We start from the raw sequence: 16,204 nt of genomic DNA, 5'->3' as shown, positions 1-16,204 counted from the left end.
AGGAGAAGACAAATATATAAGATGTTTTTTGTTATGTGCAGAATACAAAGTATTTCTAGATAAACAACCACATAACGTCTGTTAAAACAGCTTTTAATATTTGACACAAATCAACAATGACAAAATCAGATACAGCCAAACACTGCATTAATACTGATAATAGGATTATTCTTCCAAAATGGAATAATGCCTTGGCGAAACTCCCACAGGACAGGACGTTTAACAGAGGTCTTCATATCACTCCATGACTTCCAGTACTTCTTGAGTACTTCTTTCTTTTCTTTGCTTCTGTTTGTTTATTTTCTTCACACAAAGAACTTTCTTTACATGCCAAGCTCTTGTCATGGTCATGTAAACATTAAGACTCTGAAAGACAAGTGCAACTTACACTGAAACAGCAAAAACTAACCTTGAACGATTTTACTGATTTATTTATTTTTCCAACAGTTTTTATTTTGTATATAGTTTTCGGGGGATCATTTGAAAATGACATCCTGTATTTTATGATTTAACACCCTCATATCGTATTTTACTTACTTGAGAGAAATGCAGCATACACCTGTTTGAATTTCCTTCGAGTTATACAAGTCTTTATATCGTGTTGTATGGACAGGACCTGCTATAATTATAATTGTGACCTCAGTGACTTAAATGATTAAAGGGTAAAATCTTCAAATGGTATTTAGTATTAGACTGTAAAGATTGTAAACCTATTTTTAAAAACATTTACCTAAATATTTTATTTGAACAAGTAATGGACTACTCTGAAAGTAATAGATGAATCTTTACTCGGAAAGCCAACATGCCTTTTTCTGAGTTACACTGCACCAAAATAGATTAACTGTGCATAAACCAAGAATGCTGTCTGAGATTGATTTATTTTTCAAAGTTCTTATGAAAAAAAAAAGTTTCGCTTCAAGAATTCACATACAAATCAAGCCGACTTTAGAAAATATAATTATGACATTTGGATACAGCAAATCCAGCCCCTAATTTAAAAATATAATGACAAATTTCTAATTAAGTCAAATCTCTCATTGCCGTTAACAAAAACGTCTGACACACCTTGAAATGTGTAGCTCAGAAAGTGATAATGAGGAAATGAGGAAGATAGCTTATTTGGAGACAGTCCCAGCAAAAAGTATTGAATGATTGAATTGTTTGTGTGACATATTTGTAGAATAAATGTATTAAGAATGAAATGTATTGCGAGATCCACAAGATGCTTCCCACCTAAGAGAGCTTTAAGCGCTCTCACAGTCCTCGTGACATTAGGCAGGAGCAAAAGCAAAAGTCAGGGATTTAACTGAGCCAATTTCAACAGCTTAAGGACTGATAGCATTTCAGAACTAAAGGAGATGAAAAATCAGACGAAAGATCAGACGAAACATCATCCCAGGCAGACATGTGAGGCAACATTTGTCTGTAAGAACCTTGCTGTGATTCAAAAGTTGGATGCTTACATAGATTATTTGTAAAGGAGAAATAGGTCCTCAAATCATGTTCTAAATTTTCCTTTATGGTTTTGCCATTTTTTAACTGATTATCTTTATGCATTGACAAAAGCAGCTCAAGAGTTGGTCTGTGAAAATAATGGTGTTTTCTACCAGACAAATCCTCAGCTAATACTTAGCAAGTTTAGCTGTTAGTGTGTTCAAGGCTTTGACCCAGTGCAAGTTCTTATATTGCTTTATTTACTTGGTCATTCTTCCTGTACTATTTTCCAGTGCTCATTTAAAATGAATATCTGAGCATATAAAATATTATTATTTACAGGATAAAACAAAATTCAGTCATACCAATAAACAAAAGGCAAACTTTGTTCTCTCATTCCATTAACATTTGTTCATCTTCAATCAAACCTTTATTCAAACATCTTTTTTTTTTTCTCTCTTAATCATCATTGATCAATGATCATTGATCATTGGGTCTCAATACTTTCAGAGCCCTGATGTAAACCAGATCACACTGGGCACTTGAAAGGTATTAGGGAAACTGTGTCGTCTAATTTCATGAGGGACAAGAACTTTTCAGAAATGAAGGACACGGCACTACAGACCTAAAGACCGCACTACAAAATAAAGAAACTGAAGCAGATTTAATAGCAGAGCAATATCTGGTGCAGATTACAAACCAATAACCATCAGTAAGCTTGTCTAAAATTGACAGTGCGCATACCTACATACCAAAAATAACATGTTGTGATCCTCTAGTACAAGCATTGGAGGATCAACGCTTTTATTCAATTATTCAATTATATTTATTCAATTATTCAATTATAAATTGAATGAAGCCAATTTATTCCAATATTTATACTTAAGTTGTTTGTATTTAATTCACTTCAGAATCTTTTTTATCGTAAAGCCTAATGGTTTAAATAATTTGCATTAGCACTGAAAATAAACAAAATTGTTTCATGATAATGATTGTAGCTAAATTGTTTAACCATCTAAATCCTTTAACCATCTTTAATACTTGTAAGGCCAGACCTGCATACATTTTAGGATGCGACACTTCTGTTTACGCATTTCTAGGCCTCTGTTCCTTTCTCCCCTGAAACTGGCATTAACCCTCCCTGGCATTTTGAATTGGTTTTCCCCCTCTCCAACGAGTCAGTCTGCTACAGGACTGTATGACAAGTGTCTGCAATAGCTTATTTTACACATTACTTCTGCTTTTCTGAAACAGGTCAGACGCAGGTCAATCGTGGATTGTTCATGGTTTAGAAGGATACAGTGGTTAAAAGAAAACCCTCCTTAGAAATGCAATACCTTAAGTAAATCCTCTAAATATTAATCAATTCATCTGAGCAGTGGAGAATCTTGGAAGTTTTGGGACTGCACACTTGTACAGAAAGTTTGCTTTGAAACTGCAGTTTGCTGGAAACTATTGCTTTTTGCCCATTGATCAATCGGAGGTTGAAAACAGACATCAAATTACTAAAAAAAAAGGTTGGAAGTCACATTCACAATAATTGAAAGAAATGGAAAGGACTTCCATCAAAGAAATGTAGAAAAAAAAATCAGCCAGTTTTATACATGCCAATTTATTGAGAGTTAAGATCAAGTACGACTGTTTTAATACCATATGTAGAATGGTGTTTTCAGTGTAAAGAATAACTGATGTAATACTATATATAGTATTTCCGGTTTTGGTTATGTATGACTGATGTAATACCACATAGGGTATGGGGTTTTCAGTGTTAAGAATAACTAATGTAGTTATACATACACACACACACACACACACACACACACACATATATATATATATATATATATATATATATATATATATATATATATATATATATATGTTTGTTTGTTTATTTTTTTTCTTCCTATATATAGTATTTTCAGTATTGGTTAAGTATGACATGTATGAGATTAAGTATAATGTTTTCAGAGCAGGCTTGACCTGTGGTTGAGTCATCGATAGGAAGTTACATATTAAATATACCTTGATGCATATCAACTGGTGGACGTATGCAGCACACAGCTTTAAGTTTAGCTAAGGCCTGCCTTGGGGAAAAAAGCTTGAGGCCCCTTCGCTCCAGCTAACAGCTTCCAGGCTTTTTAGGGCTTACTGATGACATGCCTTTCTGCTCTTTGTCGGCACAGCCAGCAGTGAACTAGTGAACTCACCTGCCTTTTGAAAGTGCCTGTGGGAAACAAGAAAACCCCAGCAAGACTCAGTACTGGCACTTAGCTTTCTACTTGGTATGTGGAAAACACTCAGAAGTCAGAGGACAGTACCTGAGCACCAACATATAAAATAATATGGAAGGGGGAAGAAAAATGTATTGACCTTGTCATTTCTAGCAGGGTACATTTCTGTGTGGCAGTGGGTTCTTTTGAGCAGCGGAACAGGTTGATAGGTCAGCCTTGGATCTGGGTGGGGACATAACCCAGCCTTATAGAAGCTGATAAATGTACATACTTTCTTTTTCTGTACATGTACAGACAAGATTTAGCAGACAAGCTTTCTGGGTTGTGAACAGTTAATCTTATCCTATATAATACAGTGTATCACCATGTTTTAGTTTGCTCTATTCCTTCAGCATTTAATATATTATTATAATTAACACTGTAAATACATAAAATAACATGAAATTTAAATGAGCAACCATTCTGCTCTTAACATCAGTGATTTTGTTGGTGTTCAGACCATGTAATTTCATGTGTAATTTCAGCCACCTAGTGGAAGAAAATATTTCAGCCAGGCAAGAAATCAATAAAAGCCATACACTTCAATGATATGGAGACAAATAAACCCACTCAACCTCATTATAAGTGAAAATACTTTCACTGGAAACATTTATTATCTGTTATAAGATAATACAATTCAATATAATGTGAGCATACAGATATTTGCATAATTCTGATGATCTGAAAAATGTGTAAATTGAAAACCGCATACACCCAACCTTAGTGTTACATTTCACTGCTGGCCATTGTTAAGAAACAAATAAGGAAACCCACAGACCTCTGGCTATATGACAAGACACAAAAGAAAAACAGATGAATCAACTGAGGTTGACACCTTTCAAAAGCATCTTCTGATGCATATCATGTGACTTTAGGTAAACAATCAACCCAAAGGCAGGATTTCCTCTTCACTTGACTTCATCATCGGCAAATATCACATAAGTGAAATGTTAAATGTGCAGCTGAAACTTAAATATCAAATGAATAAAATTCTGGATTAATCACTTACCAGTTAGAAAATGAACTGGTAAATTGTTGTTTCTCAGCAGCTAGCTAATTGAGTTAATGCTTTTAACACAGATGAAGATCATCTCACTGTCACCCTCTGGATTATTTAAAACATTGCAACTTGCAATCATCTAAGCAGCCATTTTGTAAGGTGAATTCAACCTTACTAACAAGAAAGGAAACAAATACAACAATACTAGCAACTTGATTAAGTGACTATATGAGAAAATGGTGCAAGGCACTACGTTAGCAGAGATGCTTGAGGTTATTTGGGGAAGGACCCACCCACACTCACACAAGAGGGTGAAGGAATATGTATGACTTGCAAGGAAAAGGCACAGTGCTTCACATGAAGCTTATAGTAGTGTCCAAACATAAAGAAGACTTAGCCTGCTAGCCAATAAGCATCATATCACAATCCCATAATCCCTCAGAACATTAAAGTGCAACGTGATCTACGGTGGTGACTTATGAACAGTGAATCAGCAGTTTCCTTAGCCATGTCTTATGACAGGTGCATATATCACCTTTGCCAAGTATAGCTATGATAGTGATATTCTAAATATGTACAAACACAATGCCACTAAAATAAGTGCTAGTGTTCATTAAACATGCAACCCACTGGTGTTGGTTCTACTCTTTATAATCATAGCTTGTCTGTTGTAGTTTTTGTTACTATGAGCTCACATGTTGCATCTTTCAAAGCCTCAAGTGCACTTGTCATCCTATTGCCGTTGGCTACCCCTACCTACCTCTGGACTGGTTCATAGAATGACACTGCACTCTGATGTTGTAACATCACAGTTACAAAAACAATGATCACAGAGTTGTGGTTGGCTCAAGTAGTACACTTCAAACAATTCAACTGCAGCTTTACTGTACCTTTAAAGTTGCTTCTCCAACATGAATACCTTGTCAGCGCTAGAGACTGATCACAAGGGCTGTAAGCAGCACGTTTAAGAAAATCACCCGCTTCTTTTATTGATTTCCATTTGTGAGCTACTTATAGGGAGTACATCTCCCCCAAAAGCCATAAAAATCATTATATGATATTTGAGAAATAATCACTTTGATCTCACACTACAACATGTAAGATCTCAGAATTGCAGTATATTTGGGTAACTTGGATGACTAAAGATTAAACACTTGACAAAAGGCACTGAAACCAGTGACCCATATGAAATATATGCTGCAAATAAAGGATCCAATGAAAGGAGTATGTGGCTAGTGTGGATATTTGATCCTGCAGAATGCTCCTTAAGCCAGAGATCAAATGTGCTGCATGTTAACCTCACTATGTTCAAACACTTTCTGCTCCACAGGCATGATTAGGATCAAGTCTGCTTAGTGTTTGGACCTTCACAGTGACTACAGTGCGAGCGGTGTGTGTGTGTGGCATCAAAAGCACCGTGATAAATGACGGAGACGCGTCCGAAATCCAGAACGAGTAAAAAAAAAAAAAAAAAAAAAAAAAAAAGGATAAAGCCCATAGTGCACACTCCAGATTTATCCAGGTCAATTAAACACATCGCTTGTCCTCCAGTTGTAAATGAATCAATGGTACTGCAAAGCAACATAATGACACTAAAGGCAAAACTGAGAGGGAAGCGTTACACCAGAGATTCACCTGTTGGCAATAAACTTCGCATAAGATCACAGCCCTGATGAAATGACAGCAGCACTGGGAGAACAGTCTTTGTCCTCAAGCTGTCCTTCCTGAGTTGACGACTGCATTAGCTGTATTAGCCACAAGGGGGCACTGCTCTGCTGCAGTGTTTTTAGATTCATAGGACCCGCGGTTGGAAGCAGAGCAACACCACTCTCTGTCTCTGGATTGTCACACAATTGAAATTTCATGATCAGGTGATTCTGATTTAAGGAGAATAAATGAAGTTTAGCTCTCTCAGTATGTTTTGGTCGAAGAGCTCTCTTTGGCCGGACGTCCAACGTAGGGCAGACGTCTCCAAGTACCTGGTCAATGCAGGTTTGAAATGCACTAAGCCTTACCCTTCCAATCAGTCCTGGAATAGGGAGTGCAGCGTTTATCTAAGTGAGCAGAAGGCTGCGGCATCGAGATTATCCACAGTGTGTTGAGCCCCTTACGGCCTCTTCTGCAGGTCACTTGGTTTCCCTCCACGAGCCTTACGTCTGAGCATGCCTCTAACTCTCCATCATGTGCTCTGTGAGACTGGCCGTGGAGAGACACACCAGCCGCTCATTCACAGGTGATCAGCTGTGAATTTAGAGACTGGCATCTCACTGCAGCATGGTAGAGAGTGCAAGTATGTGAGAGAGCAAGAGAGGAACAAGAGAAAGAGAAAGAGACGAGGGGGGAGCGGGGGAGGAAGGAAATGCAGGGCTGGTTGTCATTCACTGTTCCAGCTGAGTGACCTCGATGACCGGCGGGGAGCTGCTAATATTCGGCCCACACCAGCATGCTGAGGAGCCACGGGAAGCCTGCTCACAGCTGCTGAGAGAGAGAGAGAGAGAATCATGCACACAGACAACACCTGACAATTGTGCAGTGCCCTCAGCATGACACAAGACAAGGGTGGAAATAGCACACACCTTGTGTCAGGAGGGCCTCTGGATATATTAGCACACATGCTGAGTTAGAAGAAAAAACATGAAGACTAGGCCTCCTTAATCACAAAGTGATGCACTGAAGGCAACCTTACAGACAGAAAGGAAGTAGACAGAACAAGAGAGATGGAGAGAGCAGTAGTCAAGTTGGACCACAACTACTGAGGTCTTTAAACAGGCTACTGCAACACTAAAAGACATCTGGGAATGTATCGCTGGGAGTATTTCACACACACAACTGCTGGAGCAGGCAGGACGGCACATATATCTGTACGGGAGTGGGAAGACATGAGGTGAACACAACATGGCAATACCTGGCGCTACTGGGTTACAGGTCAGACTGGCTCTGCCCGGCTGAAGGAAGGCAAAAACAGAAGGGTGGGACAGATCACATGCATCATTTAATCTTAGCATTAGCTTCGCTGGCAGGTGAAATAAGGACTGGCACAATCAGTTACAACATTCTGGAAAAATGAAGTCCAATTGTCGTAAAGTCAGTCAAGCCGGAGAACTGCTGACTCAGTGGGGATTAGACTTGCTATAAAGAAAAGGAATGATGTTTCCTGAGCTGTCAGATTCTGTGGAAAAACATAGACCCTGCCACAAAAAAAAATGGCACTGATGACTAGAGGGATGCTAACTCAATATAACCCCCCCTCCCCCCCCCACTTCCGATGCCATCCACGAGAATGCTTTCACATGGAATAAGATTTGGAACAGAAGTACAATCAGTCAGTCATGCTATAGAGCTGCATAAAATGGCGACTACCCAAAGTGAACGATCCTAGATCAATAAAGCCCACATTTTATGGTGACGTCTCAGCCCTTTCTCAAAAAAGCACAGTATTCTGTCGGTTTATAGTAACCTGCCTTTTTGACCCAAGGATGACAGATGAACAATGACTATAGAGTTTGGCACCATACAGCACGTAACCTGCCTAACTTATTACCATTGGTTCAAAAACACTCCAAAGACATAAACTCACAAGCATTAGATAAATTGAATTAGACCAGTGAGTGTGTGTGTGTGTGTCTCTCAGTAAAGCTTTTAACATAATGTGTGTGGATGCTAAGTGACTTGGCCCTGCAGTTTGAAGGCTAGGGGGTGTCAGTAGGCAGAGGTTTTGAGGGCACTGGGTAATTCTCTGCAGGGATGGGCAGTGTGTGCACTGTGTGGCCGCAGTGGAACAGAGGCTGCAGATAAAGCAGCCTGAGAAACAGACCCATGCTTTATACCAGGACTACAGTGTGGAGGCTTTCAGACTGGGGAAACCTGTATATGTGAAAGATTATGGCTCTAGGTGTGGATTGTGTGGGTGTGTTGGAGGCATACCTGTTCTCCTCTGTCATTTCCTGGTCTGCCTCTGCAGTGGAGTTGTCCACCTCACCATCTGCATCCACGCTGCCTTCACTGCCCTGAGCAGACAGCCTGCACGGACTCTCTGAAGTCAGAGCTTCACCGCTGAAACCCCACACGCAGGTACACACACGCACGCACAAACGCATGTACGCGCACGCACAAATATGCACACAGACACCGACAATAAACTTTGTTTAGCACTGAGAACACCAGGTAATGAGCAAAACAGAACCCGCATTACTCAGATCGTACAGCAGGGTTGTGGTGAGAGGGAGCCATACTTGATCCTCTTCTCAAGCTGCTGTATGTACAGCTCCTTCTCTTCCAGGCTCTTCCTTATGGAGCCGAGCTCCCTCTGCTTCTCCAAGAGCTCCTTCTGCAGACGATAGTTGCTCTCCTCGAGGGTCTCACAGAATGCCTAGGACATATGGGTGGGGGCAGTAAGAGACAGAAAAAACCCCCCCAACACCGACCGCAAAAAAAAAAAAAAAAGAAAGATACAAAGAAAGACAATTTAGCAAAAAGGCAGACAGACAGACAGACACAGAAAAGAAGAGATGAGTGTGAAGAGTTGGTGCTTCCATATTTGCTCGATCTGTCAGCTCTGGAGGTCCACAGGACAGAGGGCACGCTTCAGACAGTTAACTACGTTACTGACAGCCAGTTATGCTAATGTTCTGCCTAACATTCAGCTCTCCAGTTCACTGCTCCAGCACATCGGCCTGTTCCAAACATCTCTCAGGACCATGGAAAGCAACAAATAAGTGGAAAGCTAGCTAGGCGATTTTTGTGTTTGGCTATGGGTGTGCGCTTAGAGTTGCTCAGCCCTGGTGCTTTCTTACCCGACTTTCCTCCAGACTATCGAAAGGTCCTGGTGGATCGTCCAGACAAAGGAACTCTCGCACTGCAACACTGTACAAACAAACACACTCACGAATCACTACTCATATCTGTTCTTATGAAACATGGCAGGAGGTTTCTGTAAATCTCTCTGTACTATGACACCATAACTGAGTTGGAAAGTGAGCATGGGGGTGTCTATTAAATAATTCAACTGGCTTCTGGAACAGGATACTATTCATCAATGACTTCCTTATTCTCCAAATAGACTTCTTGCTTGCAAAGCTTATGATATCACAGTGGGTTTTATGACATTCCATAATGTAGTGAAGTCTGTCCACCTATCTCCCCATGACAGGTTGTCATGTATGTGGTATGGTGTAGCTGTGAGCCCTAATGGTTCCCTCAGAGTATGGCGTGTGCGCATGTGTGTGTGTGTGTTTCAGTGTTCGACCCTACTCCAGAGGGTTTCTGAACAAGGTGATCAGGGGTGGTGTAAGACTAATCTCAGGATAATTTGCAGCATGTGCATATCTATGTGTATGTGTGTATGTATATGTATGCGTGTGTGCATGCATGACCTGGTCATCTGGTTCCTGATAAACATTCCTTATTCTGTAGTCCTGCCAAGATATTGTATGCCACGTGTGATAAATGCATCTAATAAATGCACATGTGACAAATGGACCCGATAACACAAAAGTACGCTTTTCTTTTTGAAGAGGTGAACATGTTTGAGCAGGTCGTCCTAGTAAGACGGGGAAGGGGTCAGGGTTGTGCTCCCAAAGCCAGCCAAACGTGCTCACCAGTTGGCAATGTCTTTATGAGCCACCAGGTTCTGTAGAAAGGCCTGCAGTCCGAGCTGTCTGTCCTCCAGGAAATCTGTGTTGTAGTTATCCTTAAACCAGCGCTTGGGTGGAAGAGAGAGCCGGAACCCAGGAAACATCTCCTTCAACTGGGGGGAAATGTCCCACACAGACAGAGACGGACAGACAGACAGACTTTATCTGTTGTACCTGATGCAACTGCACTCTCATCATCTACTGGACACCCACTGAGAATTCAACAATGATCACACAGAGAGAACAGGATAGAAGCCTTTCAGTATATGGATGTGAGCTAAAAATTAAATCACAGTATATTCACAGATCATTACAAAAATCTTTGCAAGTTGTTCATTACATGGTGAACAACAACAAATTGTTCATTACATAGAAGTGGCTTAAGCCATAATTCGGTTAAGCACGTCCCTTTAAATAGGGCTTTAAAAGGCTTACACATAACTAACACTTCAGGGATACTAAAGTAGTTATGTTGCAATGCAATTCTGTATTAATGAGAAAATAAGAAAGACAAAATGTCTGAAAACATGAATGTTAAAATCATATGGTAATATATACCGCCCAACCTGAGAGTGGGATATTGTAAAACAAATCAGGAGGTGAAACCAGCTGAACTGGCTGTGCCATGACACAGCGTAATTAGAGCAGCACTGTCTCTGACACACCGCTGACGTGCTCCTCACAGAGAGCAGGCCATTCCTTCACCCTCAGGCACATAATGCCCGATCATCCCTTCCTCTCCTCCACACGACCTGCAGAAAAACAGCATGGCACCTCCAGCCGGCTGGTCTACTTATTCGGGCAGACTGGTTGGTGGTGTTTTGGGCGGGGACTAGCACATCCAAGTACCTTTTTAGTGTTGTACTACCAGATGTAAATGATTCTGCAATTCAGTAATATACAACTTTAATCCTCATTTCTAAAACGTTGTTACCACCGACTGTGGTAATAAGGACAGCGACAAAATGAGAGCTGGCAAGAGACCCTCAAGCGTTTTTTCCGTCCGTCTTCACTGAGCATAAGAAGAAATAAACTGCTTCCTTAGCAGTTCAGGCTCTTCTATTGTGGTTTGTGAGGGGCCTGCACAGCTGCTGTGGTGCAGGTAGACAGCTTCTCTTGAGAAATAAGTTCCCATGTAGGAAAGAGGCATGCAGCAAATGATTTCAAATGACTGTAAAAGGGCATTCCCTGCCTCCACACACACACGCACATTAAGTGAACTTAAAATACACACAGAAACTACAAATACAAGACTAGCGCATAACACACATTTCAAAATACACAATGAAGCCACATAAATATGATATATTACAGCATAAGTAAGACAAGCTGAGTGAACAAACATAAATCACACATATCCAGCCCAACCACTCACAACCATATGCACACATTGCAGGAACTGTGTGGCCTTGTGTTTTTCCTCTGACAGTTAAATCACTTCTTCCTCTGCAGAAAACTCTCTTCCTCTCTCATTTGGCTTTGGGTCAAAGAATAAAAACGCATTTTCATTAAGAGAGAGAAAAGATATTTGCTGTTATAGCGCTGAGTGGTGGTGAGGGGTAAGAAATGGGTACAGTAATCACCACATGGAGGGAAGTGATTGGGTACTTATGACATCAAACCCCCAGAGATGGTGCCTGCAGCCCTGTGGGATGAGATGGTCACCAGGGACTGACCTTGTCGTTGAGTCTGGAAAAGTCTGTGTAGCGGCGAAACACCACCCAGCTCTCCTCATGAGTCTTCCTCACCAGAATCTTATACACCTGCAACCACACACCCTTTATGAATATTCATTACAATATCAAACACACTGATCCCTGATCAAACTATGGTGCAGCCATAACACCGTGTCTGGTGACTACTAGGGCAAAGAAGAACAAATTTACTAGAAAAGCACCGATTTCTGTGAAACCTCCTAAAATGGGTGAAGAGCCAACAATAAGGCCAGAAACTAACAAGGAACAGCATGGCCCACAAAACTACCAGCAGGAACGAATCGCAAATTCTAGTCTTCAATAAGCCAAGAGTAGGGCTTTTGTCCTATATTTACACTGTTCGTCTTATATGAAATCAGTTTTCATCTAATACAGGAATGCAAGCATGAGGGAATATAGGTAGGCAGGCAGGATACTGCAATGTGGCGTGTTTGCCAGTGTGCGGAACGGGTGCAGTGCGTAAGAACAAACAGCTGGACACTGGGTGAGGGAGCAGAGGATTCAGGAAAAGAAAAACACAGCTGCAGCCAGTCATACTTCGCTCCTCTTGAGAGATATGATCTCAGTGTCACTATGGAGGCATTTGTAATAATGAATTAAAGGAAGAAGCATTAAGGAACTGAGAAAATGCCTTCCAAATGCCTTGGAAGAATTACTTATAGCATACTTTGGTGAATATATTCAATTACATATTCATAACTCACACAATATAACTTAGGATGTGGCATTTTCCCAACTGTTTGTGTATATGTGGTTGTACAAGACTACTCTGAATGTCATTACTAAGATTCAGTTTCTGACTTTCCAAATGCCAACATTTGGAAGATGTAAAAAGAGACTGCTGGCCCACTAATGAGGCAGAATGTGCGATATTCTTCCACTATATAAACATCCTCAACACTCCCTGATGTTCATACTCTTCCCCTACACGGGGAGCCTTGCTTCACGTTCAGGGCAGGTGCTCCTGAGCAGCTGCTTGAGTGGAAAGGTGTCTACATGCCTCAGCTCACATCAGTAATCACATCGGTTTGTGGTATGATTTACACTGAGCCCCACATGCCCACTCAACAGCATATGCACACACCCTGAATCCATAGTGGACATGCAGGATGGGATGGTACAACCCAGATGCACTGTATAAACTCAGGACTTTTTTCCTCTGCAGCTTACAGTATGCTAGGAAACATGCTACCCAGCCACTACTATCCTCTACCTGACAGAGCAGATGACAAAAGAGGTCTGGCAAACAACATGCTGACATCAGCCTACAGTCGAAATGAATAAACAAAAAAATGTCTTCTGACTCATGGCTGAGTCAGGAAACCATCCTCAGTTAGACACAGACCTGGGTGAAATGCTAACATGACATTTCAGCGGCCCTGCCTTCAGTTGCCTGTAAGGCCTTTCTTTTAAACACATAATGGTACTAAAAGGTGTCTCACTGCTTCACTGGGAAAGAAGAGAAGAAATAATCCAAAAACAGCACAAAAGAGGCTTAGATTAGTGATGCAAGCAGTGAGAGGAAGCCTTTCCTTAACTAACCCAACACCATCACTTCATGACTGTCAATTCTGCATCTCCAGTTGGCCCTTTTTTGCTGCAACCCAATATCTGAACTGAGACAGGAACAGTGCAAGAGAATATTTAGTGACAAACAATAAATGGTCAGATTGCACTGAGTTTTATTTGAGACTAATTGGACTGTAAACACACAAATTCCAGAAACTGTAAACACTAGCTAACTAAGCCATCATGAGGTCGCAAAAGTAGTATGATTAGCATGATTTACCCAGAGCTTTTTAATGATTAGGGGACATTGGAGAACAATCCAAATATGTTCCCTTAGCAGTTCCAAGGAGTGGCTTATTTTGGAACATTTCCCAAAAGATTTAGATCCTGAGAGCTTTTCACTCACCGTAAACTTTGCTCTCTCTTCCATGACCTCGTAGCCTAGTACAGTTGGGGTTATGGGCCTCTCCTCCCAGTCGTGCGTTTGGGGTGGCGTGTCTGGCTGCAGGCAGCTGGAGTACTCCACTGTAAGGCCCAGCCCGTTCACCCTGGCCCGAGTCATGGGGCTCTGGCAGGGAGGAGTAAAGCAGCTGCTGTCGGAGCCAGACGTCCCGCTGCCATTCGCATACCTTTCTGAACTCTTCTCCTTCAAGGTGCCTTTAGTCGAGGAGGACTCAGAGCTGCTGGACATGCTGCCCAGACTTGAGGCACGCTGGGGCCGTCTGGGACTGGCAGCCCCTGACAGAGCCCTCTCCATGGGCACAGGCACTGGCACAAAGGGTGTGGCCATCCACCCGGCTGTCTCCCCTCTTCCTGGACAGTGGGATTCTTGATTGCACCTCTGCTGTTACTTCCTGTCTCTTAGAAGTAAGCCTAACTGAACAGCGAGTCACCATACACGGAGGAACACTGGGCTTCTGCACCAAGCTGTCCACAACAAAAACAAAGGGCTAGATTTAGATCACTTAGTTATATCCAGGTTAATGGCATTGTTAAGATAAAATCTGCTCATGTGGATCATGTTAGGTTTACAAACACAATTTATTTTCTCTAATGATGCTGTAATAATGAAGATAGCAGTAGAACACAGTGCTCTGAAATTTCTACCAGCTACCAACATTAATTAAATGATGCTTCCTTTCAGACAAGTGGCCCAACTGGAACAGCCGACAGCACAGATAATCTATTACAAATAATGAGTCTCATTTCCAAGACAAATCTTCTGAGGTTTGTAGTCTACTAACTAGCAAAGTCTGAATTCTTGCAGGGTCAGGTTTACCACACTGCTGAGCATACAAATCTCCAATACTACACATGACAAGTACTACTATCATAAAAACAAAATCACGGTGAAGATCCCCAAAACGAGCCACACTGACTGGTTTTCACCCTATAATAAACACACGTATGTCACATCATTATCTGGCTACAAGACTAGTTCTATCGATTTTATAGGTTTTCGCTGCTATCACAAGCTCCTTGTCTTGAATGTTGACAACACAGATAATATTGGATGGTGGTGTAACACGAAGTGCCTTAATCGTAGCTAGCGTTAGATAACGCATCTAAATTTAAAAGCGACAAACGTCAACTACCTTGTCTGAATATCCAGTAGCCTTCGTCCTTTGCTAGGACGTAGCTATCTATGTTCAATTGTGTTAGCTAGCTAGTAAACAAGTTAATTACCAGCCATTTGGCCAGTACTGGAAAGAAAAATAAGACAGGCGCGTGAGCTAGCGCTAACCTAGCTAAGTAAGCCCGCTACTTACCAACGCGTTGCTAAATTCACCAGATGAAGTAGTTAGTTACCTATCTAGCTAACTAACTAACGTTTACGCCATTGTGTGAAATAACGGAAAGTACTTTTAAGTAGCTGTACAACAGCGAAATATTAGATGGTCTTCAACTTTGTGGAAACGAGCTTGCCAACGGTGGGAAAGCAGCCCGCTCTAGCTAACTAGCTAGCTAGCTAGATGGGACAGCACAGTACCAAGCTAGCTAGCGGCTAAGCTAACTGAGTAAGCGACTACCCTCAGGTATCCAAATGGCTACGCTTATTAAACTAGCTTAAATAAACTGTTACCCACCAGCAGTTCGACAACAGATATCTCAGACCCCTGTTTCGAAGACAACAAGATAGTTCTCTTTCACTCGAAAGCGCTTTTGTTCAAAGCTGTCACATCAAGTCAAAAATCTCCCCATGGCAACCTGGAGAATTCATTACGGCTGTGGTGAGACGTTCGGAGGATGTCGGAGCCTAGCTACGTCAGCTCAGTGGCGCCCCTGCTGGAGATGTGTCTTATAACAGCGACGTCAACTACGATCGCAGCGTCCTTTGGAGTTGTAATTTTAAGAAGACATGATGAAATTACATCTAAAACACGGATAATTAAATATTTAACCAATTGAACAAAATATCAATACGCTTAAAAGTGTTCAAAAATAAATATTGTTTAATAAACAGGGTAGCAATTTACCTATAACGGTCAAAGAAATAAAAGTGAGATTTCAAATGGTAAACTTGACACTTTTAGTGGGCTGGCATTTTTACCTGTTCTGCCAAGATTAAGTATTCAATCACACCTCGAATCTCTGAACACAGGCAGTATATTCAAAGTCTTTCACAGACACAGTGGTGAG

The 16,204-nt window shown here is 41.3% G+C and overlaps 1 protein-coding gene across 4 annotated transcripts; it reads right to left on the bottom strand.

Moving 5' to 3' along the window:
• Nucleotides 1-4,282: 4,282 nt before the first annotated feature.
• On the bottom strand, nt 4,283-15,824 carry snx16 (sorting nexin 16). Of its 4 annotated transcripts, none has more exons than XM_027013320.3 (9): nt 15,652-15,824; nt 13,971-14,491; nt 12,017-12,103; nt 10,305-10,453; nt 9,501-9,570; nt 8,940-9,076; nt 8,632-8,760; nt 7,613-7,652; nt 4,283-7,185 (listed from the first exon to the last, which is right to left on the bottom strand). In XM_027013320.3, exons 2-8 carry the CDS (start codon nt 14,352-14,354, stop codon nt 7,634-7,636), a joined length of 975 nt encoding a protein of 324 aa, XP_026869121.2. In that variant the 5' UTR covers nt 14,355-14,491; nt 15,652-15,824; the 3' UTR covers nt 4,283-7,185; nt 7,613-7,633. The 4 variants fall into 4 exon arrangements, with proteins under 4 accessions (XP_026869121.2, XP_026869120.2, XP_026869118.2 ...); XM_027013319.3 differs by having other exon boundaries at nt 4,283-7,182; XM_027013317.3 differs by lacking the exon at nt 7,613-7,652.
• Between the last annotated feature and the right edge of the window lie 380 nt (nt 15,825-16,204).

This window comes from Electrophorus electricus, chromosome 14 (assembly GCF_041902795.1).
Source record: "Electrophorus electricus isolate QZ-2024a chromosome 14, ASM4190279v1, whole genome shotgun sequence".
Classification (NCBI taxonomy): domain Eukaryota; kingdom Metazoa; phylum Chordata; class Actinopteri; order Gymnotiformes; family Gymnotidae; genus Electrophorus; species Electrophorus electricus.
Note: the sequence above shows the minus strand (reverse complement) of the source record. Positions and strands in the feature narration are given on the sequence as shown.